Source organism: Notothenia rossii (assembly GCF_949606895.1).
Source record: "Notothenia rossii genome assembly, chromosome: 1".
Lineage (NCBI taxonomy): Eukaryota > Metazoa > Chordata > Actinopteri > Perciformes > Nototheniidae > Notothenia > Notothenia rossii.
In genome coordinates, this window is record NC_136912.1 from 18,784,693 (window position 1) to 18,809,637 (window position 24,945).

Here is a 24,945-nt window from a genome sequence, read left to right on the forward strand (position 1 = left end):
TTGAATGCCTTTAATATCTTATGTTAAGAATTTTTGGACACTTCTTGAAATGCCTTGTTTTTGAAAAATGTATATGTTTCAAGTCCGGCTTAAAGATTAGTCTCATAAATTGCATAATTAATAAAAACAAATAAAGATTTATGTTTTTAATGAAACATGTTTAACAAAGAATTCATATTTATGGGATGATTCTGTCTCATAAAGAGAAACCACAGGATTAATGTATCGAACCACAAGAGCCAGATGGACCTGACCGTATACTGGACCCTTTGTTGCAAGACAATCTAAATAGGACGAGTAGTCCCATAAGATTTTCTGATAATAATCTGTTATTCCTCACTCTGGTTGCCGTGTTTTCAGATCTCTCCTCCTTTCTCCCCCTGAATCCGCCACGCTACATTGGTTGCCTGGATGTTACACTTCAACAGGGTGCCTGCTGCTGATTGGCTGCAGCTGCAGGAGGGGATGGAAGCTCTCTCACCAAAACAGACATAAAAGGCAGCGAGCGGGATCAGACCCAGAGAAGCATTCAATGAGCAACTTTGAGGAGCTTTAACAGAGAGCCCCTGACAGGTGAAACAAAGCAAAGAAAGGAGCTCACGGAGAACAATCACAAGAAACTGCAGAAGGGGAGAATTTCAAGGAAGGCTATTTAAGAAAAGGTAGAAATCTATAACAGGTGTTTACATTTGCAGTGTTACAGCAATTTTTGTAAACAGTGAAAGCAAGTGAGTAAACTGAGACAGTTGTTGGGACATTTCTTTCCTCATTTTTGCCCTCAAATAAAAAGTCCAAAAAAAGCAGCATGTCTCTGGAGGTGAAGGAGAAGACCCACGTGCGCCTGGTATTTCTGGGGGCAGCAGGAGTGGGAAAGACAGCCCTGATCCAACGCTTCCTCGAAGACACATTCGAGCCCAAACACAAGCGCACAGTGGAGGAGATGCACAGTAAGGAGTATGACATTGGTGGGGTGAAGATCTCCGTGGAGATCCTGGACACCAGTGGCAGCTACTCCTTCCCCGCCATGCGCAAGCTCTCCATCCAAAACAGCGACGCCTTCGCACTGGTGTACGCCGTGGACGACCCCGAGTCACTGGAGGCTGTCAAGATACTCCGAGATGAGATTCTGGAGATCAAGGAGGACAAGTACACACCCATCGTGGTGGTGGGGAACAAGGTGGACCGGGTGAAGGAGCGTCAGGTGTCCAATGAGGACGTGCTGTCCACCGTGGAGATGGATTGGAACAACAGTTATCTTGAAGCTTCGGCAAAGGAAAACGCCAATGTGGTGGAGGTGTTCAAGGAGCTCCTGCAGCAGGCCAACCTCCCCTGCCGCATCAGCCCCGCGCTGAGAAGACGCCGGGAGACCTTCCCCAAAGACACCAACTTCCGGCCGCCCATGAACAAAACCAACAGCTGTATTTTGTCATAATGACAGAGAGAGGGGAAGTGCCGTTTTGTTTCATGGATGGGCCAAGAGACGAGAGCACTAGTCAAATGCTGCTGGCCAGAGAAAAAGAATCAAGCTTGGACTTCAGTCGGTGGAGACCAAGGAGACTGAAATTAGTGATCTTTGACTGGCAAGGACTTTGTTCAAGGGTCACGATTAAAATAGGAAAAGATACTGAGGAGGTGAACGGTGCGAAGGCTGATCAGACTGCCAGTGGAAAGATGGAAGCTGTGTTTATCACTCAGTTCTTTACTCGATGTAATGTTGTTGCAGCTTATTTGGTGACATACTGCTGGTGTGTAGATCAATGTATCCCTCATGGATTTTGAATTAAAATGTTCACTTACATCAAGGTTTGGACTGTTGCTAACACACTTTTTACTGAGAAAGCATGTTGTTTAACTTGCATAAGTTGTACGTCTCATGTAAATTGTTTTAAATTTAGCAATTCAGTATATGTAGCACATTATGTTTACAGTTGTTGTATTCGATCTCAATTTGTCATTGATAATATTTGTTTTTTAAATGTTGTAAAATGCAAATGTAAACGGTTAATGCACTTCTTATTTTTAAATTACCATTCAAAAGGATGTTTTAAGGTTTTTTGTTTTTTACCATGGCATATTCTCACAATGTTATTATTTGTTGCTGTTTATTTGACAAATGCATGTTGAATGTGGATCTAAATGTGCAATAAAAAGATATAAGCACAAAGAAAGTGAATGTTATTGTTTGGAATGTATAGATATGTAGGTTCTATGTAATGGCATTGGAAAATAGTTCAGTATTAACTAAATAATTCTGTGAAAGAGATACGTTTTTTTTAGGAGTAAATGATAAATCAACATTTAATCCCTCGAAACATAATTTCTTTAAAGAAATCAGGATCACGTTATATAGAATAAAGACACAACATGAATAATAAACCTCAAGGTCATGAACATGTTGCACTTATATTATATATATATAAAGTACTGTATTGTAGGACTGCCGTCATTTTGACTGTTATCTCATCAAACTTAAATATTTTTGATTAATATCCGTACTTACACAAAACTGAATTTTCAGAATACATTTAAGAGCTGCGTTTTTCATCAGTAGGAGATTTCTGCAGAGGGTAGAAGTCACTTTCGATTCAAAATGTGTGTGAGCAAACAGATTTCCCAGGGCAACAGATGTTCTGATGTCCTTTCAGGCAGAAGCAGGAAGACACAATGAAATAAATGACAGTAAAGATTAGAAGCATCTACATGTCAATGCAATGCACGTGTTAGAGAACTGTGAATATAGATTATTGTGGGGTTGGGTCCCAGCACATTCACTTTCTGCTACATTGCATCAATTGAGTCTTAAAATGGGACCAAATAAACCAAGCGGCCAGGAGATTTAATCCCTGTTTTTTTTTTATATATTAGCTGAAATAATATAAGTGACATCAACTAGTAAATGATTGTATCAAGTGGACTGAAATCCAGAGTTGGAGCTTTACATTTCTCAACCGTCCCCATCCTACAGTATTACAAGATCTCTGTCGCCATCTGTTGATGCAACACATACATTACATCCACTGAAACTACTGTAGTAATAGCTTAGTGTACGTCAGGTATGAAATGCTTTCGTTTTTACCTTATTCATCTTGTAGAATACAGACGTCACTGCATAGCCTCATTAGTTAAATCAGCGATCTAATAACCAAAGAAATTAAGAAGATCATGCTATCTATCGTCCATAATGAATCAGTAGTGATTGGACTGACTGAAAGCATGTTTCCAAGCTTTTGAAGAAGTCTATTGTGTAGCAGATGGCCTCTCTGAACCTGAAAGCGTCTAAAACATCATTGATAATATTGCAAAAAGAAAGCAGGTGTGACATCCAAATGAAAGAAGCAGTTTAACTGGCTCAGTGCCTGAAAGGACAGCAGTCAAAGTTAAGCAAAAAGAAGCGTGGAAACATTTGAATATGAAATAGTTCAGTAGAACTCCAACACAAAACGGATCATGGTGCAGTTCCTGAAAAAGCTGTGCATGGTTCCCCTAAATGAACCTGTAGAGCGGAGACAGTTGAAGTGCTCAGGTTGAAGCACAGCCACCCCCCCCCCCCCCCCCCCCCACCACTCCATTCCATCAGATAAGATTGAACAAAGTTTCCTGTTCCAATTTGAGGAAGTGGCCTGGTAAACGTTTGCGGACAGTTCCTCTTTCAGTCCACATTTAAACATTCTTCCGCTCTCGACTCATGTTCAGATGCAAAGGGAAGGAGGTGTAGAGGCTCTTCAGTCACGCAGGTGTGTGGATTTGTTATCTCGACTTCTACTTTCATTTACATTCGAGAAGGAGATTTGGAGGATTTATGGACACTCTACAAACACAACTTTAGTAGTACTGTTATTAGCATTTAACGGTCAGATTTAAGCTGCAGTAATGGAAGCCATTTACATTTTATGTCTCATTTTCTCAGATGTCTTTGCCCCTGGACTTGGTCAAAGCTCCTCAGCAGAATAAGAGACTCTGAGGCGTTTAGAACAAGTTCAGGGTCCTGGACAGAAACCAGCAGGATTATTGAAGAGCGTGTGATTAAATGTTAGTAGATTCTGCGTTAAACTAAGTAGTAAGTGTTTCCTGCTTCTGGGGAAGAGTCAAAAATAGCTTAAAAATGTGACACATTACTATTTTAACTCTGGCTGAGTCTTAGTGGGGCATGTGTCAATGTGTAATATTTATATTTGTTTGTGTTCTTTTTGATTTGTGTATTAGTCATCTTCTATTATTATGAATAAAGTAGGAATTATATTCCAGTCAGAACTTACATTCGGAAAAAAAAGTAATCAAAATATAATTTGACTATTTAATAGTATGTTGTTAATGTCAATAACATATTGTGTACACATAGTATTAGAGAATAATGAGTATAATTGATTACCTTCTGCATCAAGCTTTAAATATTATCCACCATCAAAAGGTTCATTTTCATTCTGTTAGACACATGTAGGATTTATTTGACTATCAAACCTGGAGCCCTGGCTGCGTTACACAAAACGTTTCCTACACCATACTTCCTTATAACTTCTGTACTGTATGTCCTTTAGTGCATCTGCTGCAACCGTAAAATGACTAAACTCACCATGCAATGCAAACTCTTTAAGTTAAGTATTTCCATCTAACTGTGTCTGAACACTGCAGGATGATGTGTAACGTGACTCCATGCTTCATAAAGCAAGCAGCCTTAGCTCTGACTGAAACTGTTACTGAAAGCTTCGGCTCAGGCGTGAACCCACTGAACTGCACATTTCTGACAGTTCCACAAATATCTTCACACTTCCAAAGAAGAATGCAAACTATATGTGTCTTACTGCCACCTGTGCTACTTTCATGTACTGTATACCCAAGTGTTTGTCATTTTAAATCCATATGATAAAATAAAAAAAGAGAAAAAGGTCATTCAGCCAAGAATAATAGTTTTATTTGCCAAATTCTTCAGCTGACTGAAAGGATGCACGTGATACATTACGTTGTGCTATATATGTTTTCAGATGGTGGGAAGCGAGTGTTAGTGAAGTGAAACAGTTTGCATTGCGTGTACAGTCCCATTATGTATCTTATCAGAGTAGAGTTTGACTTGTCTAACGCAGTGAATACAGTCAGTTTCTGCCAACATGTTATCCGTAAAACAAACAAGAACAACAGGTTAAAGAAAAAACGCATTAATCTTGGTCATCTGTGTGTGTGTGTGTGTGTGTGTGTGTGTGTGTGTGTGTGTGTGTGTGTGTGTGTGTGTCGGAATGTAAATGCAAGTGTGTGTGTGTTGCCTCAGTCATCCACAGCGATGTTGCGGAACAGATAAGCCATGGACTCTCCGTTGTGGGTGCGGCGGATGGCCTCAGCCAGGATCATACTGACGTCCACAGTCTTGATTTTTGGACACTGAAGCTTCTGCACCTCGTGAGGCACGGTGTTGGTCACCACCACCTGGAGGCGCAAAACAACAGCTCAGTGACAAATAAAGAGGATGTTCCACTGTTCAAGTCAGTCTGACATCTGGTTTGTGATATGACGAATGGAACTTTTCTCTTGCTGAGACAATCAAGACATGCTCATCAAATGTCATATTGATTATGAATAAATATGGAGGGATACATCACAAAACATTTGCCTTTGTTTCAAAAAGAAAATCAATATAAGCAAAAGACTGAACGTTATTTGCAGAGGTGATTTAGCATTTTAATTCACTTTTGAGGCCGAAGGCAATATGCAGATCTGTAGTGTGTATATGTTCTGGAGTGATGGGAAAGCATTGGATTTGTACCAAATTAATTAATAACGTTTACTGAATGTAGGTCAATGTTGCCCTTATTTTTGAAATCCACATACATTTCTCAAGCACTTTAGAATGTAAACTTCAGTGATAAGACCCGCTCAGGATTTTTACCTCATCGATGGCGGAGTCCTCCAGGAGTCTGGGTGCGTCAGCAGACAGCAGGCCGTGTGTCGCCATGATGTAGATCTTGTAGGCTCCCCTCTCCTTGAGGATTTCTGCTGTGGCAACAAAGTCCTCCACATCATCGATGATGTCATCCTGAGATAATGGGTCAGGCATCACACAATGAAGAGTGAAACAAATTAAGAAGCAATAAATACAATGTATATATTTAGATTGCTGGAATATGAATGTAAAGATTCAAGTTGTCATTAAGTGGGTGACAGTGACATGACTGATAAGGTCAAACAAATATATATACTGTAACTGTTACACATACTTGGTCTTTCTGTGATATGTTGTGGTAATCTCCCCCTCATTAGAAGCAATGTACTCACTGAACCCCACACAACTGTCACATATTTTGTATAATACCTCATTTTGAAGGATTAATATGCAAAACACTCTTACACTGTACAAGACAATACAAGTTTAAGGTCTTACAACAATGATGGCAATTCTGCCTCCCACGTCTCCAACAACAGTGATAGGGGGCTTCTCCTTCGCCATCATTACTGAAAGACACAAAGGAATGTTACTTAAAAGAGGAAAGGAAGTGAGATCTACCCTGCAACACCAATCAGGAACAGATCATTGAGGTCAGGTTCATTTAAGGAAGATTGGGTTTAAAAACCTGCAAACATCATGCAAACGCTCTACCCCAGCAAGCTTCCAGCTACCAGCTACCAGCTACCAGAGCACCAACTCAATGACTGCAGTCCACTCAAGAGCTTTGAGGAAAAGTTATCTGTGGGAGAAATTGGTGCTGAATTTGAATCAAGACTCAAATGGATTTAGATGATGGTTGCTTTGCTGTAGCAGTAAATGGACCAGTGGGTGTGGCAGAGACTCTTTTAGAAACCACTGACCAGGATCAAAGATGATTTGGAAGCAAGTCAAATACCATTTTTGACACTTTAGAGTATTGATGTTGACAATAAAATGATGTCTCTAATGCCCCCCAATTTGAAGTCTATCAACCCTGCATGCATATTTAAATATAGCAAGTACTTGAAGGGGTTTCAAATATTTGTTGATCCTGGTCTAGAACCTGTCACATCTGCCTTTGAGGGTCCCGCACACTGAGGCTCTGACCACGCCAACAAGCTTCTTCCAAACAACATCAGGGCACATTGTGAGCTCAGTTCCCCAATCCATCACAAGACCAAGGCATCTGTGCAGAATCTAAAATATGAAAGGTTTTTAACTGTTACAGACGTGGGAAAGAAAGGAAGGAAAGCAACTAGAATCCAATTACAAGGATTTCGTTTTTGAAACAATTGAGAATCAAACTATTTCTGAGTCACAACAAACAGCATCAAGCAAAAAAGATTTAGAAACATGAGCAGGATTTTAAAAACACATCAAGAATTTCAGACATGGGTATGATCATTGCCATGATGTCTTGTGAAGCAATTGGTGAGACAATTTGGAGTTCACACTGATCAGAGTGCCGAGTTAAATGGAATTTGATAACCTAAATCTACGAGGCGAGTTTTTAAGTAATCGTTTTTTAAGGACTACACGTCTGCAGGGGCTAAAATAACGTGACTTAAATCATCCATGTCATATAATAATAATCATTATTCTTGATTTCTGAATTCATGTCAACTGAGATCTGTATGAGACTGAGGGCTTCCAACGATTATCATTGCACTGATCCAAGTATGCCGTAGTGTTTCAGGACAGAAAGACTGCTTTTAAAAAGATGGAAACATGTTTTTTCCCTTTCCCTTGATAAGAGAAATACATAAAAAGCCGTGGACACCGTGGCAATCAAAACAGCATGATGGCATCATTCTTGTATGTAGCCTGGATAAACATGGGCCCGCCATGTTTAGAGTGCTTCATTTCCTCATTCTGTTTTCAAAACTAGTTACAAATGAAAAACATCAGAACAGTCATTAATATAAAAGATTTGTTGATGAAATGTGCTGGCTAAGAAAAAGTTATCTTTGATTTTGATTTCTAACGATGGGGCCGGCATAATGTAACTGTAACCACTTTCATCGGATCACCGTCACTTTGATTTTTGAATGTTTAGATGTGAAATTAATTGGAAGCTCTTAGCAACTCATTCAGTTATTCCATGCGAGGGAGGCATCAGAAGGAAGCACGAGTGGATTCAAGCGTTATGATCCTACTTGGGAGCTCTAAGCCAGGATATGAAGATTGACGTCTCCTCCCTCCGCCAGCTAAAGACAGGATGGAAGAGAAAGTATTAACACACAATTAAACATACAGCAACAGAACCATACTGAGCAAAAATAATGACACAACATTCTTCAAAGGAAAAGGATGTAAATCCCAGAGCAGCTGCAGTCAGGATGAATTGACATGTCACGTAATTGAGGCATGTATGGAGGCAGAAAGAGAGAGAGAGAGACGGCTGGAATTAGTGCGATCCAGCTCCTGCTGGGGAGAAGGCTGACATAAAACATATCTCCAAGTCAAGAAGGGGAGAAGGAGGAAGATGAGAAGAGAGAATACAGGGCAAGATGAGATGAGGGGGGAAATAAATCCAGCTGAGGAAAAGAAAGGGGGCGATGTCAGTCAATGCCTGCAGTATTTCACAGCTAGCTACGACAACGCCTGCGGAAGGGCAGACCTAAGACGTGTGTGTGTGTGTGTGTGTGTGTGTGTGTGTGTGTGTGTGTGTGTGTAGGGGCATTACTCCGGTCTTAAGCTGGCCATTTAAGGCAGCTTGAAGAGAACACGGATGCTGCGAGCCACGGTCAGCCCTGATACTGGACCTCACTCAGAGGTAATTGGGTTTTATCAGGACTATTAAAATAAGAAAAACAATCCCAAGACATCTGCTATGCTTCACGATTTAGTGAGCTCAACCTGGGCTTATGGTTTATTTGGCTTCGGACACATGAACAGCAGCTGGCCTTCATGCTTGTTGCAGTTTTATGAGCACAAAGCTTTAAACTCAAGCTCTCTAATCTGGCGGAAATGTAGACATGTAGCTCTCCACGACCCACACCAGGAGCACTGCACTGGCCGGCAGTTTCTCTTTATTTGGCCAGGACAGGTCAGCCGGCGCCAAGAGGCCATGTACCATGCAGTTTGTTGCAAAAGCACATTTCCTGTTTGCAGTTGAACCATTTGAATAAAATCCATGCTTGGGATAATACAGTTGCAAATGTTTGTGTAGATGAGCATATAGCTTTCCCCTTGCATACATTGTAGCGCGGAACCTCTCAAGGAAGAAGAGCAGGTTTGGAGGAATATGTACACTGAAGACAACATTAACCTGAAAGTCAACTTTGTTTACACACAACCAGCAATACGTACACAACCATTCATAAAACAGGTGTTCTTCAGCAGGATTTGGCTGTGGGGCGTTTCTTACATGGCAGCTCGAGGCCGGTGTGTCCCGGGGTGGTGCGAGACATGGGCGGCGGAGATTGCCGTCCGTCAGGCATGTCCAACTCTGAGTGGTGGGCTTCTCCGTGCATCACTGCCAGGCCCAGGCGCAGCCTCTCGGCGTAGGACTGAGCTCTGAGACGGAAGGACACACGCAAGAGTCAACGGCTGACAAATGCAACACGTTCAAACAGATATGCAGGCAAAACAGACAGTGGGAATGGGAAGTCCAAAGCACAATAACAACGTGACAATGAAGATGGACAGCAGGAGAAGTGATGCCTTCCTGTTGAACAGAGAGAGGCAACTAGAGATTGTAGTGACTGGGCTGTCTTGTTACCTCTTGGCAGATGAAGGGGACCTTGCAACAATTACGGCATTCCTGTAGTCTGGGATCTGAGGAGAGAGAGACATTATTTTCAATGCTAAAATACAAAAGTGACAGCTGACCTGACATGATAGTTTTACAGGGTTTCCCACACAGACTTTACTTGGCGGGCCGCCCAGGTATGTTAACGTCCACCAAAGTATATTTCGCGACCCATTTAGGTAAAATCCTTTGTGATCTGCGATCCATTAACTGCCTCTCCTGTACCTGTTCGCTCTGCTATCGCGTGGTGGATCTGCTTTATGCGCTCTGCAGTAACTCAGAGGTCATAAGCGTGCTCCAGTAGCACCCCCCCGGTTCTAGGCTACCACCGCAAGTATATTTCAGATCTATGGGAAACACTGTATACTATTTCATTTTGTACTTAATGTATAACAATTATTTTGCAAAACATGTCTCTATAAACACACCATACCCAGAAAGGAGCAGGGAGAAGAAAATAATCCTATATTAATTGCCCCTTTCTAGAAAATAAATAAATAAATAGAAATATTTGGTCTGTCCTTCATATTTTCTTATTCACAGCCAATCATAACAGTATCGCAGGAAAATAAAAGAAACACAAAAACGTAGTTCCCCCTCAACAGTTAACGGAAAGAACAAAACAAAACACCAAAACATCACATGTACAAGGAAAAGTTCAACACCCTCATCTGAGTCCTACTGGAGTAGAAGGGGGAAAGAGGCACATAATAATAACTGCAAATACAGGAGGACAGTAGGAGGACCCCATGGTTGTTGTGACACTCTGTCTCACCTCCTCCTGGATGTACTGGATGAGGAAGGGGGAAGCTCTCAGGTTATCAACGGGGAAGCTGAAGAAACCCTGGATCTCTTTCTGGTGGAGGTCCATGGTGATGATGTGGGTTAGACCTGCAACACAAAACACATATGCCTCAAGTTCAGAGCAAATGTCTGCAGTGTTTGAAGCACAAAGAACAGCTGTCCCTGGAGACATAGAGATATAAGTAGGTAATTATAAGTCTTGGGAAAAATAGTTTTAAATAATGTGGGGTGCAATTTCATACAGCTCCTGGCCTCAACATAACACATTAATAATACAACAGAACTTTCACAGTGTTTAATTTATACAGGGCTCTAAGTGGATATATTATTTGCAGCTAAAGCATGGAGCAAACCTCAGGACTAGTCACTAGACAAACCACACATAATAATTATTTGAATTTACTTGCACATATACTTTAGTCTACAAGGAGCAAACGTTACATCTGGTAAAATAATCCAAAATAAAATATGACTGGTCAGTTACAACTGGAGTTGTGGTGTTACACAACAATATGGATTTTGTAAGATATGTGTTGGTTTCTAAATTATGGCAAAATAAAATGACAACCCAGAGTCTGTACCAGCTTTAGCTAACATGGATGCTAGCAGCTTGCAGACGATGGACCCCCTCTTCCTCATCTTGCACTGCTTGCTGTAGGGAAAGTAGGGAATGACCCCGATGATGTTCTTGGCACAGTTAGTCTTCAGAGCGTAGGCCATAACCAGCAGCTCCATGATGGCCGTGTTGACATCCCTGAGAAACAACACATTCAAGTCAACACATAGAACACATCACATTTCATCTAAATAATTGTCAACCCCCTCTCTACTGGAAATTAAGTAAAGTAACCTAATCACGTGCCCTTTTATTAGACTACATCTTAAGCAGCTTCCTCAAAAGTGAATGGCTAAACGAGGACAGTTTCACTACTTGTAACAGGACACTGCATGTTACCATCCTGAAACAAGAGATCCACTAGTTGTGTCTCCACCTGTGACCTCTGCTTACCTCTCAGAGCTTCCTCCTTCATCACAGTAAATAACTAACATGTTGCTTTTTTTCTTCTTCACTTGCTGCATAGTTAAACATCATTTTGCGTTACACCTACGAGGCAAAAGTATGTTACGTGATTCTTAAATGTGAAATAAAAAGACAAACTTACCAGGGAAACTGAACATAAATTAGACATTGTTTAACCTGTTTCAGCTATTTTCCTAATATGACAAATGCATATACTTCAATGGTGAATTTGTTATGTGAATGCATTACAATTTCTCCTTCAGTCATTGTCATGTGAAGGATACTCATTATGCCATGTAAAACTACAGGGGGATTCAGATGGAGGTGCATGTACATTTAAAACAGTGTGTTAATAAACCATACTTTTATAGCTGCATTTTTGTTGGCTACTTGGTGGCAGACATTTGCCCTTGCCGACGTGTTACACATCCATCAGACTCAGACTGACACAGCGGTAAATGCTCATTTAGAGTCGTGTTTCTGGACAATATTTACTTTTATTGAAGATTATTTTTGCCTTCACCATGACCTAACAAAAATATGTGAGTCTTTAGCTTGCTAGATTCCCATTGTTAACTTTTTCAGTCTGTTGTTTTATGTCTAACTTTTTGCCGAACAACTTCTTAATGCTTCTGGAAACGAGATTGATAGAGGGCTAAACATGAACTTTATTAAAAGAAGCTTAATAAAACCTCAGTAGGTTTTCAGAAACTTTTCTGAGGGTTCATAATATTACACAATGATATGACTGTTAATATAGAAGTATTCATCTTGTCTCACCTGGGAATGGTCTGAATGATAAAGATGTCTTGTCCACGTACAGACTCTTGTACTTCCACTTTGGTCTCTGAAAACAAAACAAACAATGAAAAAAAATAATTCACATCATTTGGTTCAAGAGCAAAGTCTAAACCACAGCTTATTAATCTGACATTCATTATGGAGAAGAGGAAATAAATTAGCCTTACCCGAGTTTGACCCTTGATAAACCACTGACTTGCCCAACTCTACACCCAATCGTCTGGGAAGAAACAAACGGGCCAAAGTGTTAAAACACAAACAGACCCTTTATGTTTTCATTAATTGAAGTGTGTGAATTTAGTGTGTACTAGACTAATGTTTTGTATTTGTGTTTTCGAACAGCAGGTTTTTTAACACATAATAATGACTTGTTTAAGAAAATACAATTGTCATTCTGATAATTTGTTTGTATTAAAGACATTTGATGGATCATTAGTCTATTGATGAATTAGTACATTCACTGAAAAGCTATTGTGCTAATTGATTGATCAGATGTATTTCAGCAAAAGCACCAAACATTCTCTGGTTCAAGCTTCTAAAATGTGAGGATGTGATTTTGTGTTTCTTTTTTTACCTTTTTCTTTTGGGGTTTGTAAAACAAGACATTTGAACACATCAACTAAAGCTAGCAATACACGCATCATTTAACATACCAGACAAAACATTTAAAAAATATTCAGTATAAAAGACAGACTAATAAATAAATAAAAAGTAGTTGTTTGATATTTTGGGTGCGTGTGCAAGCTACGGCCTGCAAAGCGTACATTCCCTAACTTCTAAAATGCATCCCATTGACTATAAAACGTCAAGGTTTAATGAGGTTCAGTAGTGTAAACATGATTATTTGTTCAGACATCCACAAAAAGCATTGTTGATATTTTGACTCTTAGTGCAGAAAAATCCTGTTGCATCAAGTCGAACTCTGAACGAGCCCAGGCACCAAAAATACATCTAAGCCTCAGGCAGACAATTATGGTGTTCATTAAAAAAAAAAACAGTTATTCAACAATGCCAACTATGAAAAGGGCTTGGTTTTGGGGGACAGTGGACGGCTACCTGCCAGTTCACACATTTATATACTGTTAATCAAGACAGGCGCTTCTGTGTAGCCTCGCCCTGTTTACATCCCTCAAACTTGTTCAAATATTCAAAAAAAATGTCTTGATCGAGTGGCTATGGTAGAATTAAGTAGACAAAGAATCATGTTTCATTTTCAACAAGGACTTAAATGTGGTCCTACAAATAATAATGACTTAAGTTTTCGGGGATATTACACAGTGTAGTCACTACATGCACTACTTCATGAGTAACTATACAGAACATTAGTCATTAACATTTGCTGTGTGCGCATGTTGTTATTCAACCTTTGCTCAGCAGAGAAGCTCTACTTGGACCCAGAATGGTAACATAATCACCCATAATAATGTTCTGTAATGTTGCAAAGCAGTAAAAGCTAAGAAAGCTAAGCACTTTTCATGTGAGCAGTGCAACTTATGAATCAGCTGTCAAAAAAGTTAACAGGTTTTGGGAAAATAAATGGCTTCTTGGAGATTTTATTGGGAAAAAACACAAGAAGAAATTGGCGTTTGCAGGACACTTTTAAGGGAAACAATGATTCAGGATTTAAAAAAAGAATCATAACAATGCCAGGAGAAAGCTGATGTGTTTGTGCCAACATTTCATCTGTTAAAGCTGGATCATGTCCATTCCAAGATTATTAACAAGATGATTTACTAGTAATAGCAAGATAGGCCATCAAAGGAATCCAACTCCTAGTGTGTGTGTGTGTGTGTGTGTGTGTGTGTGTGTAAGGTTTTGTGCATGTAAGAAATCAGACAAGTAATGAAGATAACCCCATAATTTAACATTTACAGCAAATACTACTATCTACCACAATCTGTCAAAAATTTGTATAACCATACGATTTGCACTGTGTGTGTGTGTGTGTGTGTGTGTGTGTGTGTGTGTGTGTGTGTGTGTGTGTGTGTGTGTGTGTGTGTGTGTGTGTGTTAATTGAACAGCAATAAATGCAAAACAATACACACCCACTGGCCTCGGGTCACCTGCAGCTAGACTCCCAGGAGTACTGTCAGGGACACGGCAGGTAACACAGACAGGCCAAACCTCAACATTACAGACATGAAAATACAATAATCCTTTTGTTACTTTAAGGTAAACGTCACTTACTCGGTGATCTTCTTGGCCAGCTCGATGCAGGCGGTGGAGGAGTTAGCAGAAAAGACACGGTACCCACTTCTTGAAACATTCATTTTCTATAACCGTACGAAAGCTTGGGGGTTTGAGAGTAAGGGAACAAAGACTTGTGACCAGCAAAACGTCTAATGGGCATAGGCCTACTGCGTTGAACTCAACGTGGTAATTGGTTGAGTTTCACCAAAACCGGAAAACTAGTCCGTAATTAGCTTACCTGAAAAGCAGTTTCCACACTAAAACCTAAACTATTGGTTGGTTAAACTTCAACCAGATGCACTTTAAAGTAAGGAAATATAGAACTTGCTAAAACTGTGTTAAGCTGTAATGTATATAAACTAAAACAACAAAGCGCACATGCCCCACATGTAACGCTGGAGCAACTCTCGTGCTCGTGTTAGCAAATCAACAACTATCTTTCGCATCGACCAGTACTACACAAAAATCCCCTACAGCAGAAGGGAAGCTGGGCTCTGTGTTTCCATGCGGGTCACTGACTTTTTATCGTCTCCAGAACACAAACTCCGGTTTATGTTACCATGAAGACGAACTGAAATGTAACAAGAATTATCTCTAGCACTGCTACAGTGTATTAACTTCGAAACTCCGCTGCTAGCATTCAATTGTTGCTATACTGTAAACTTTGTAGCAATGCGGTGGCAGCAGGGGAAAAAACGCCACGAGCACACGTTCATTGGGTGGAAGAAATGAGGGAGTGACTTTGAAGAGAGCCAATCAGAATCCAAAGCAAAACAACACAGAATCTGTTAGATGTATTTCTGACCAATCAGTGTGTGAGATTTGTATGACCTCAAATTAAAGCGCAACGACCAAAATATGTGGTCCTGGTGAGTTAATTTTCCTAAATGTATCCAGATAGTGCTAGTGATTTAAAGCGTGTAATACTGCAATTATTTGGTTTAGGTAATATAGTGTACACACCCAAGAAGTAAGAAAGAAGTAGTATACTCCCAAAGGTAAAATCAGTAAAAGTGGTGATAACACTGTGAAACACTGGATTGGATATTATCAGAAAGATTTTTCAATATTCCCTTTTGTATTATTATATATATTTGAATGTTAATATGTACAGTATTGGTACATTATTAAGAAAAAATATAATGTGGGCAGTAAGTTGAGGTGTTAAGTTACTTGTTGCACCCTCAGGCAGTTTCAAAAAGCATCCTATTACCTGATAATATGTTTGTGTGTAAAATCTGAAAAATAAATATAGTGGAGGGATACATACAATACAGCCCTCTTGAATCGCACATGAAATGCTATGGCAAGTGTCTAAGATGGAATGCCAACCAAAACATTTCCAATCACACTTTGTATTATGCAAATGAGTGTAGATGCTATTGAGAATTGTGAATCCACACAAACATAGCTTTGTTTTTAATTTATTTTCAGAATAAAATTTGTAGTAACTTTTTCTTTACATTCTTTCATTGTATACAACATCTGCTATGCTATGAGAACTTGGAAGAAAAATAACATTTATATGAACAATAAACAGAAAGTCACATGTGATAAAATAGTAGATTATGTAATATTGCAAATGTATCTAATGACAGTTAACTATACCTGGGTGTAACACATTCAACTGAGGACATACAGTAGTCTCAAAGCTAACTTATAGCAAAAATAACAGTTATCGACATCAGTTAAAAAAAACGTTTATAGTTTTTATACAATCTATAGAATATGGAGGCCCATTTATTGGCTTTAATTGCAGTATAAAAGTGTCTTCATGTCAATGTGCGGTAGATTCCCAGTCAGAGACATTTTCTTTAGTTTGACTTCAATTTAAACAAAATCTATTTGAAAAAAAAAAGTAGTGGCTAAATGAAGCATAAATAAAGTAATTGATATAGTAAATGGTAAAGGGTTTCAAAAGATAGAGCATCCTGTTAACATCATTGTCAACTACAGGAATAAACAACTTTCCTTAGTTGTTCCTCAATTCAGCACCACAAAAAGCTGTCTATCACAGTGTGAACAAAAATACATAACAACAACCCGGGGATCCTGCCCGTCTGCCAGATTTGGCTTCACCGATTCCGATCGACACACCTTTCTTACACTCCTTAGGTGACACTCAATTGCAGCACTTCTATTTCTTTAAACAGGTTATGCCATGAGGAAGAAAACAAAGGGAGTTTGTGTGTATCAATATGGGTCAGCTCAGTGAGGCTGGCAAATATTGCAGCTTTAAACACTGTCTGCAGATTGCAACTTTGTGCACCAAACACACTTACAGTTAGTGCCTACAGACACTCACAACATTTGTTTTGCTGTTGTGTCATCAGCAAATCTTGTATTACTGCCCTCCATTTTATTTGGTTATTTTACGACGACCTGCATTTAACAACCTACAATTATTGATGTTTTCACTTCCCTTTCCGAGGTTTTCTTCCTCTTTTAAGCAATCAACCATCGTTTTTTCCAACATTGCATGAAATGCAGTTGGTCAGCTTTTCAGCACCTTTTCTTTTAACAGGTCTAAGATGACCTGCCGCTCCTGGCTCTCCAGCTCAAATCTCCGTTCTCTCTCTTTTCTCTCAGCTCCCAGACGCTCCCTCTCCAGACTGATTTGACCTAAGAACAAAAAAAGGGAAATGAAATGTGTGATTCAATGCCATTTAAAATTATGACGGCATACCAGTTCAGAGAATCTTTGATCCTTTTAAATGGACATTGTATTTTCCTGAATAACTTCACTGTCATTGATATATGAGATGTTCTTTCGTAAAGTGTAATGGTTCCTATTTTCTTTAGCTGCCCATATCTCAGATTTTGAAAAATGAAATAAAAAATTATTTAAATAGTTTTTTTTGGTGTTAGTTTAGTAACAATTCCCTCCTAAAAAATAAAGATAACTCAAAAAAGGCGGGACATTTTTGACCCCTTTTAGTTACAGTTGATATCATTATCACTTCATCTGAAACACCTGCAACCAATTTTAGATCAAAAGTACCCAGTAATACTTTTTTGTTATGGATACTCTAAAAGTAAAAAAACATTTAAAAGGAAAGCCATAAGACAGTGTTGAATTGAAATAATACGATAATATTTTTAGAAAAATCATACTCCTTTGAATCTCCAGTTCCTCACGGCGCAGGGAAAGCTCCTCCTCTCGTAGCCGCTGCTCGGCTTCTGAGCGTTTCTCCAGGAAGCTGAGGATCTCAGAGTAGGTCTGGCAGCAGCACTGGCAGGGCCGCTTAGCTGTGGGCGCCGCTGAGAGCTCTGCCATCTCCTCGCGGTCCTCTTCTGGTTCTGTTGTGACAGTAATAATGTAAACATGCACATATTTCTGAAGGGACCAGACAACTACAACATCCATGAAGCTGGCAGGGAGAAATTACTGAAGGACACATGGGAAACACAAACACTTGCGTACACAGGCTTTTTAACTGTTGTAGACATGATGTTACCTTACTTGGGGTCCTGTCCTGTCCTGTCTTGGTGTCCGAATTAGTTTTTACCTGTAGTGTGTGTTTGTGTGATGGTGATGTTGGGTTTGTCCTGCTCAGGTAGAGTTAGTTCTTCGAGGGCTCGCTTTCTTAGTTCATCGTCCTAAAAATAAATTAACATTAACATAACATTAAGAACATTGAAGAGTAGAATTATAAGCGCCAGCAGCAACTTTTACCAACAGTAGCCGTATACGTTCTTATAGTAATGTCAATACTAGAGTTGTTGTAGCAGCAGTAATAGTGGTAGTGGTAGTGCTGTATCGTCAGATTTGGAGTTAAATTGTGACTGAATGCCACCAAGAGGAAGAAAAGGGAAGTGGTAAAGTAGTTACAGAGAACATAACAAATATCCGTTGACTTCAATGTCCTACTACTCTTGTGAAACCTTAGCTCCAATTACAGTATCAGAAAATAACAAATAATACAAATTTTAAAAAAGCTGCATTGACTCTAGTTGATCAGATAATGGGCAACCTGACTCTAATTACCATGTGTGGAGTGAGTTTCAAATATATGGATTCAAATAAAAAGGTGCAAAGCAAGCTAAAACATGTTGTGTAATATATATCATCTGAGACAATATTGACTCTACCATTGGTTCCCAGAGAGGCATAAAATAATATCAATGGTAATGGTAATCCACTACACAGGAAAATAAGAGAAAAGTGCTATACTTGTATTATACTTGAGGGTTTTCTCTAAACAAGCTATTTTCTTATGTGAAATTCTGGATATTTTTTTTCTTATGGCCGCTTACAATTATTCAGATAAAGTGCTCACGACTTACATATGCCACGTGAATATGATCTTACAATGACATTGCTTCATTTTAAGGGGTTACAAGCTTAAAAGGTTTGGAACCACTGGACTTTAAAGAAATATTCTGTCTTTTGAATATTCCTGTCATCCTTGAAATCATTATAATTGAGCTCAATTGTCCTTGGCTGAGAAAATGTTATGTTACTGACTAAGAATTACTGCTGTATGCTGCAATATAAAGGGATTTCCGCTCAAACCTGTGTGATGTGTAACATATAAAGTTGATGTGCCCCTCTAAACCAGCTCTAGGGCACTAAGGCGTCCTCTGTAAAGATACATCTCTTGTTCTGGTAGTGTCACATCGATTTCACTTCTCTTCTCAGCAAACAAACCCACCTGGTACTTTGTGTTTTCCCCGCCGGCCAGAAGCCCCTTCTCCGCCTCCAGCTCCAAAACCTCATGGAGCAGGTCTTCCTTTTGAGCGTACAACCTCTCTGTTCCAAATCTGAGCATACCAAAAGCACACAATCATTAAACTTCAGTTTGTTTCACATCTTCAAGTCATCACACATGCAGATATTTACTAAGGAAACATTAACGTTTACTCCTGGCGACTGGACCAACCTGCGCAGACTGGGGAAGTCTTGCTTCTTGTAGTAGTCCAGCAGCAGCATGGTCCTCTCTCTGCACCTCCTGGCGTCCACCTCAAAGTTCTCCTCTTGTAGAGCTGCAGTGATGATCTCACCAACACGGGCCCAGATCCGTCCTGATTGAAATTAATGAGTTTACAAAACTATGAATATGTAGTATGGAAGAAAAGGGCCATTCACTTTGTAGCTCATCACATTTTCCTATTGATTGGTCCCTGTTGTGTGATGGATTTATTGTGTGATTGTTGGATGATTTAACAAAATAGCAAAGAACACACTTAGGTAATAATAAACCTTAAAGTTGCTATTATTGTTTTACATGAATATGGTTTGTATCTCCATTTGTTTTGCAGGAACTGCAGCTCTCTGCATCTAAAGAGTTGTTGATTGTTGATTGTTCTTTTAAAAACAGGACTCACCTGGCTCCTTTGAGGCGAAGGGGTTCTGGGCGATGACCTCTCGCAGAAGGATGATGTCATGACGAGCTGAAAAACGAACCTGGCGCTTGCGTGGAGCTGTGGAGGTGCCGGCGAGGGAAAATCCTGAAGTTAAGAATAGATACTGCATAAAGTCATACTTTGAAATAAAGTAAAGTTAAATAATGAAAAGAGTACATTATTGACATTAAGGGGCTAGTTCCTAAAAAGTAAGTTAAAACACACAATTATATAATAATAATAATAATAATAATAATAATAATAATAATTGTGTTATGATTATTATTATTATTATTAACATTAGAGGTCAAGTCCTAAACTTGGGCGTATGTTAGTGCTTTGATTCTTATTCACCTGAATCATAGCATAAGGTCTTTAATACAAACTGTGGAATATTTTACAACTACATTACTGTCTACCATACATATAACTAACAAACCAGATACTAAAGTAGGCCTACTCTGTACAATGACAATAAAGTTTAAAATGCTGACTAATAGATGTTATGTTGGAGAGTAAGTATGGCCTGTGTTCTCGGTGCAGAGGGAAATGTGACAGCAGTTTCAGTTGTTGCAGGACTGCTGTTTGACAGATGACAGCAGCTCTCTCACGGCTGAGCTCCTCTGTGTACAAGTGCCAGCAACCGGTAATCTGCAGCTACACGAATGTACACACAGAAAAGGGAGAACATAGCCTGTAAAACAGTGATAGCCGTGTACACAGAGGCTACAGCACGTACAATGCCGGACCACGCGTCAGAGGAGGAGGAGCATTTGCGCACGAATCGAGAGAAGCACCAAACGCCGTTCTAGAGATGTTAATATAAGTGGTAGAAAAGCGGTTTGACGTGGAGCTGGTCATGTATCTCACCGTTGTTGATCGGTAGTTCCACCACTACCCGTTCCATGTTTCTGTTCGGTGCATCCGGGAACCGGCTGACGCGCACTGCACACGTCCAGTCACCAGTACAGGTTCCCTACTGACGTGTAACTCAACTTGGCGGAAAACCAGATTCTGGCAAAACAGAGTACCGCTCTTCACTTTCAGTGGCACTTACTCCATTTGGCCACAAGATGGAGCCAGAGAACTGCTGTTCAATGACCCTGAAGAGGAAAAAGCACCACAAAATTTCTTCCACTGGTAATTAACTCTTCAGTGAGACGTGTTTCCACAAACAATGGGAATGATTACATTCACTAAAAAAGAATGGCCCCTCAAGGTTACATTTCTAAAAAGATTCAGACTCTGAGAAAAGCAAAGATTCAAAATTCAAACCTTATATATTTATATATGTGTGCAAATATAAAAGTACTTGAGTTCTTGTGAACAGTGTTTAGCACTAACTAACCACTAGGTGTCCCCAAAATGATTGAAAACATTTGTATTAATCCTACATCATTCGCATGCTGAATTTCTCATCCTCAACTTAAAAAGTAGCCTACATGTGTAAAGTCAGTGGCCAATACCTTAACTCCAGCAGTTAGATTTGATTGCAATTTGGATTCTCATGCTCACCTTTATCTAATGATCTACCTTTTCGCACCAATGGGATATGTGCATGGCCGTCCCTGGCCAACATGAGGCCCCATGCAAAGTCATAAGATGAGGCCCTCTGTTTCGCGAGCGTCGACGACTACGGGGGGGAGGTGCTAGTGGAGCCTCGCAGCGGCGACACCGTGTCGCGCCACACTAATTACGCCGCATAATTGCGCCTCAGTTTAGGCACCCTCCGCAAGGTGAGGCCCCACGCAGTCGGCATGATCGGCCTGTAGGGAGGGACGGCCCTGGATATGCAACAACAACGATATTGTTGACTATTCATGCAACAACACGAGAAAGCACTTCATTATATTTATTTTGGCTGTTATTTAACTCATAACCTCTATCACAAATGTGTCCTTTGCTTTGGTCGAAAATTACATTTTTTATCCCTCGTGTGTTGCAATTACTTGTTGTTGCTAAGGTGATTATGCAACCATGATGTTAAAAATATCCAAGGAACCCTTCTAGCCTTCAAAGCAACTTGGAAATGTAAACGGTGAATGCTGCGCTTTATAATTGGTCTTATCCTCGAGTTCTGGTATCGCAAATAACAAGGATAATGTTTAATTGAACTTCTGTTTTGGAGGATGAAATGAAACCCTATGAATCCTGTGCCGGAACACTCTGTGCTCTTTCTGTTACTGTGCTCATCTTTTATTGGACATTCAGATCATCACTGCGATATAATACATATTTATTTGGTATATTTGCAGTCAGAAAAATCTACTGCAGTCAGAAAATATATATATTTCATGCATGTAGTGAAATATAGACCTGTAACTAACTAATGCCATACCTAAATAAGCTGCAGTTCTTTCAGGAGCCAACTATGATTGGTAGAGTTAAAACACAGAAGTCACATGTTCTTCAATCTCATTTAATAAAGAAGCACACTATGAAACTCTGAGAAGTAAATAAATAAGAGAGAGAGATTTCTCGAAGGATAAAGGGGCCTACAGACCAAACTGACACAAAAGAAAACGTCCTGACAGAATACGACTGTTGTGTCGCCTCATGTCTCCTGCGTCTTGGCCAACAGTCGCACTGGAACACACCGGGTGTTTCTCAATGTCGAGTAAAGCTGCTCCAGAGCCACTATTTCAAGGATACTACGTCATTGAGTCCCGCCGAAGGACTGTTCCAATGTCCAGGATACTTGGAATTATACCGAGGCCGGCGTCCTTCTTGGCGGGATATTTCGAGGCTGCACATGTGTAGACTCTGCGGTCTTACAATGATTTGCGCACGGACCAATTTCCAAATCTTTGGCAGAAATCGCACTCCATTTAAGGCGGGGCCTTGCATATGACGCACACCTGCACACCTGTTAGCCACAATTTTTCGAGGCTAGGAAGGATTCTTGCCTCGCTTCTGAAGCAACTGAATCGGAGGTACATGTGCTACCAAGCAAGCCTCCTCGACATTGAGAAACACCCAACGCAAAGACTTCAGCCGACGGCCAAGTAGCACGTACGAAATGTGCATGCGTGAGTGGCAATAAATCTCCTTAGCAGCAGGCGGCGGTAGTGTGTATTCGTCATTCAAAAGAGGCAACAACCGGAAGACAGAATGCGTGATACACCGAGAGAAGAAGAACAGACTGCGTGATATAAACAAACAACAAATAGTGGTGTGTCCGGACCTTAAAGCCCCTGACAGATCAACCCGATTTTGGCCGTCGATGGGCGTCCTGTCGCCCTACTCATATTGGTGTGTCCCGCACCGTTGTGTCTTTTCGGCCGTGCCGACACCTTCCGCCGCCGATTCAACATGTTGAATCGGGAGGCTGTCGGCTAAAGGCCGTCGGCCAAAGAAATCACTTCGATTGGCTGTTCAGCTTAGCGAATCCGTGCATGAGAAGCAAAACGGAAGTGAAGGATCCAAACAAACGATTAAGAAGGCAAATCTGAGATTTCATTTAACTCCAGCTCTCGACACAGATTCGGCAAAGCCCCATGAGCTTCTCGCTGTAGAGTGAAAATGGAATGCACATGCTATTTGTTGTTTGTTTGTTGATATCACGCAGTCTGTTCTTCTTCTCTCGGTGTATCACGCAGTCTGTCTTCCGGTTGTTGCCTCTTATGAAAGAGGTGGTGTGCGTTGAAGCTTGCCAGTGGGCGTGTCTGAAACTCGACCAACAACCAATCACATGAATCACCCGCCCCGGACACACAAGCACGCGGTTTGATTGGCTAGAGCTTGTACTGGCATATGATTTGATTGGCTGATTGGCTGACGCAAACACAATGCAGTTTGTCAAAGCGTGACGTCACCTCGCTTTGCTCGCTTCAAAGGTTGAGCAATGTTCAACTTTTGAAGCTTTGACGGAAGCGTCAGCCAATCAAATCATATGCCACTACAAGCTCTAGCCAATCAAACCGTGTGCTTGTGTGTCCGGGGCGGGAGATTCGTGTGAGATGAGCCTACTGTCATGGCTCCCATGGCATTTATCTGAGCAAACACACATTTGCATGACATTGCTGCGTCATCATGAGAGGGAGATAAACAGAGAAGCAGGACATGGCAACCTATTCTATTGTAATCATTTGATTAGTTTGATAGAGATGTGGGGAGAGTGTTTTAAGGTCACATTTGAATGAAAGCAGAGATAGATAGAGAAAGTGTGCAGGGAGGATTGACTGTGGCATGAGTCATAGTTGTTTGTTTTTTTTGAAAGAGAGGAAATCAGCTTTGTTTCCTGTATTGGTGACTTTATAAGAGAGTTAATGGAACACGGCAATGTTCCAAGTAAAGGGGCTGGGACTGCCCACGCTCCCATTACTGAGATATTCAGCGTTGCTATTATTTAGAAACCCCTGGACTGAAGAGAGAGAAACAGCTTGACTATTCAATGACAGAGGGTGGTTGGACAGAATGTGGAAGGTGTATGAAATTACTTTTATTACGTGTCATCATAATCATCATCAACTGTTATGCACTGTGATTATCCAGTACAACTCCTCGCTATGGTTATGGAAAATGAGAGAATAGAAAGTGGGCAGGCTCCAGCTGTTCGCTCACCAGCAGCTGGTTTCCCCAGTGTGTGGATGTCAGGGGATTGTTAATTGGACAGGACACAGAGTCCTGGTCCTGCTCGGATCAAATAACTTTTACAGGAAGCACCTCAGAGCAGATCGACCTTTATGAGATCAATACGAAGAGTTTTCCCTCTTAGCAACAGCCTGACTACTCTACAAATTGCCTAATTTCGACTCTTTCAGGGTTGAAAAAAAAGACATGTTTCTGCTTTGGACACACTTCTGAGAATCTGCTCTCATATTTTGCAGCACTTTTTATATAGTTTGATACTTAAGATTTTAATACACTCAGTTGCTTTTAAGCACATCTAAAACTAATTCAATCGGACACAACGGTGCTGGAATACATGCTACCTTAAAGTGGACCTATCATGCTATATTTGAAAAATATATTGTAGGGCCATACCTATACAAAACATGTCTGTGAAGTTTTTTTTTCAAAATACCAAACAGATCACCCATTGTACCATGCCTCTTACTGCTCATAACCCTCTTTTGCAGCCCTGTTAGAGAAAGGCGGATTTTGGTTCCTTAGCTT

At 40.3% G+C, this 24,945-nt stretch overlaps 3 protein-coding genes across 4 annotated transcripts; 1 reads left to right on the forward strand and 2 right to left on the reverse strand.

Annotated features, from left to right (window-relative positions):
* The first annotated feature begins 532 nt into the window (after positions 1-532).
* On the forward strand, positions 533-2,154 carry LOC307018066 (GTP-binding protein Rhes-like). The gene has a single exon (XM_079648125.1). It carries the CDS (start codon positions 806-808, stop codon positions 1,430-1,432), a length of 627 nt encoding a protein of 208 aa, XP_079504251.1. The 5' UTR covers positions 533-805; the 3' UTR covers positions 1,433-2,154.
* A 2,733-nt stretch (positions 2,155-4,887) lies between these two features.
* On the reverse strand, positions 4,888-15,182 carry LOC307021465 (phosphoribosyl pyrophosphate synthase-associated protein 1-like). Its single transcript, XM_079653593.1, is given in 11 exon segments — positions 4,888-5,415; positions 5,876-6,022; positions 6,368-6,438; positions 9,282-9,430; positions 9,636-9,691; positions 10,441-10,556; positions 11,051-11,223; positions 12,271-12,337; positions 12,459-12,511; positions 14,479-14,564; positions 14,570-15,182. Coding segments are annotated over 11 exon segments (1,149 nt in total). The 5' UTR covers positions 14,642-15,182; the 3' UTR covers positions 4,888-5,256.
* A 736-nt stretch (positions 15,183-15,918) lies between these two features.
* Positions 15,919-21,415, reverse strand: LOC307030747 (uncharacterized protein). Of its 2 annotated transcripts, none has more exons than XM_079667384.1 (8): positions 21,343-21,415; positions 20,698-20,930; positions 19,810-19,905; positions 19,365-19,506; positions 19,137-19,245; positions 17,991-18,081; positions 17,596-17,781; positions 15,919-17,103 (listed from the first exon to the last, which is right to left on the reverse strand). In XM_079667384.1, the coding sequence occupies exons 2-8, from the start codon at positions 20,732-20,734 to the stop codon at positions 16,976-16,978; spliced, it is 789 nt and encodes a 262-aa protein (XP_079523510.1). In that variant the 5' UTR covers positions 20,735-20,930; positions 21,343-21,415; the 3' UTR covers positions 15,919-16,975. The 2 variants fall into 2 exon arrangements, with proteins under 2 accessions (XP_079523510.1, XP_079523509.1); XM_079667383.1 differs by having other exon boundaries at positions 15,920-17,103; positions 19,810-19,932; positions 21,343-21,413.
* Positions 21,416-24,945: the final 3,530 nt, after the last annotated feature.

Excerpts from the sequence above, each read along its gene's own strand:
- LOC307018066 (XM_079648125.1), top strand. The coding sequence starts at position 806 with ATGTCTCTGGAGGTGAAGGAGAAGACCCACGTGCGCCTGGTATTTCTG.
- LOC307030747 (XM_079667383.1), bottom strand. The coding sequence starts at position 20,734 with ATGGAACGGGTAGTGGTGGAACTACCGATCAACAACG. Across the intron at positions 19,507-19,809 it reads CTTCGCCTCAAAGGAGCCAG|GACGGATCTGGGCCCGTGTT; the intron begins GTGAGTCCTGTT and ends AATTTCAATCAG. Across the intron at positions 19,246-19,364 it reads GACTTCCCCAGTCTGCGCAG|ATTTGGAACAGAGAGGTTGT; the intron begins GTTGGTCCAGTC and ends TGGTATGCTCAG.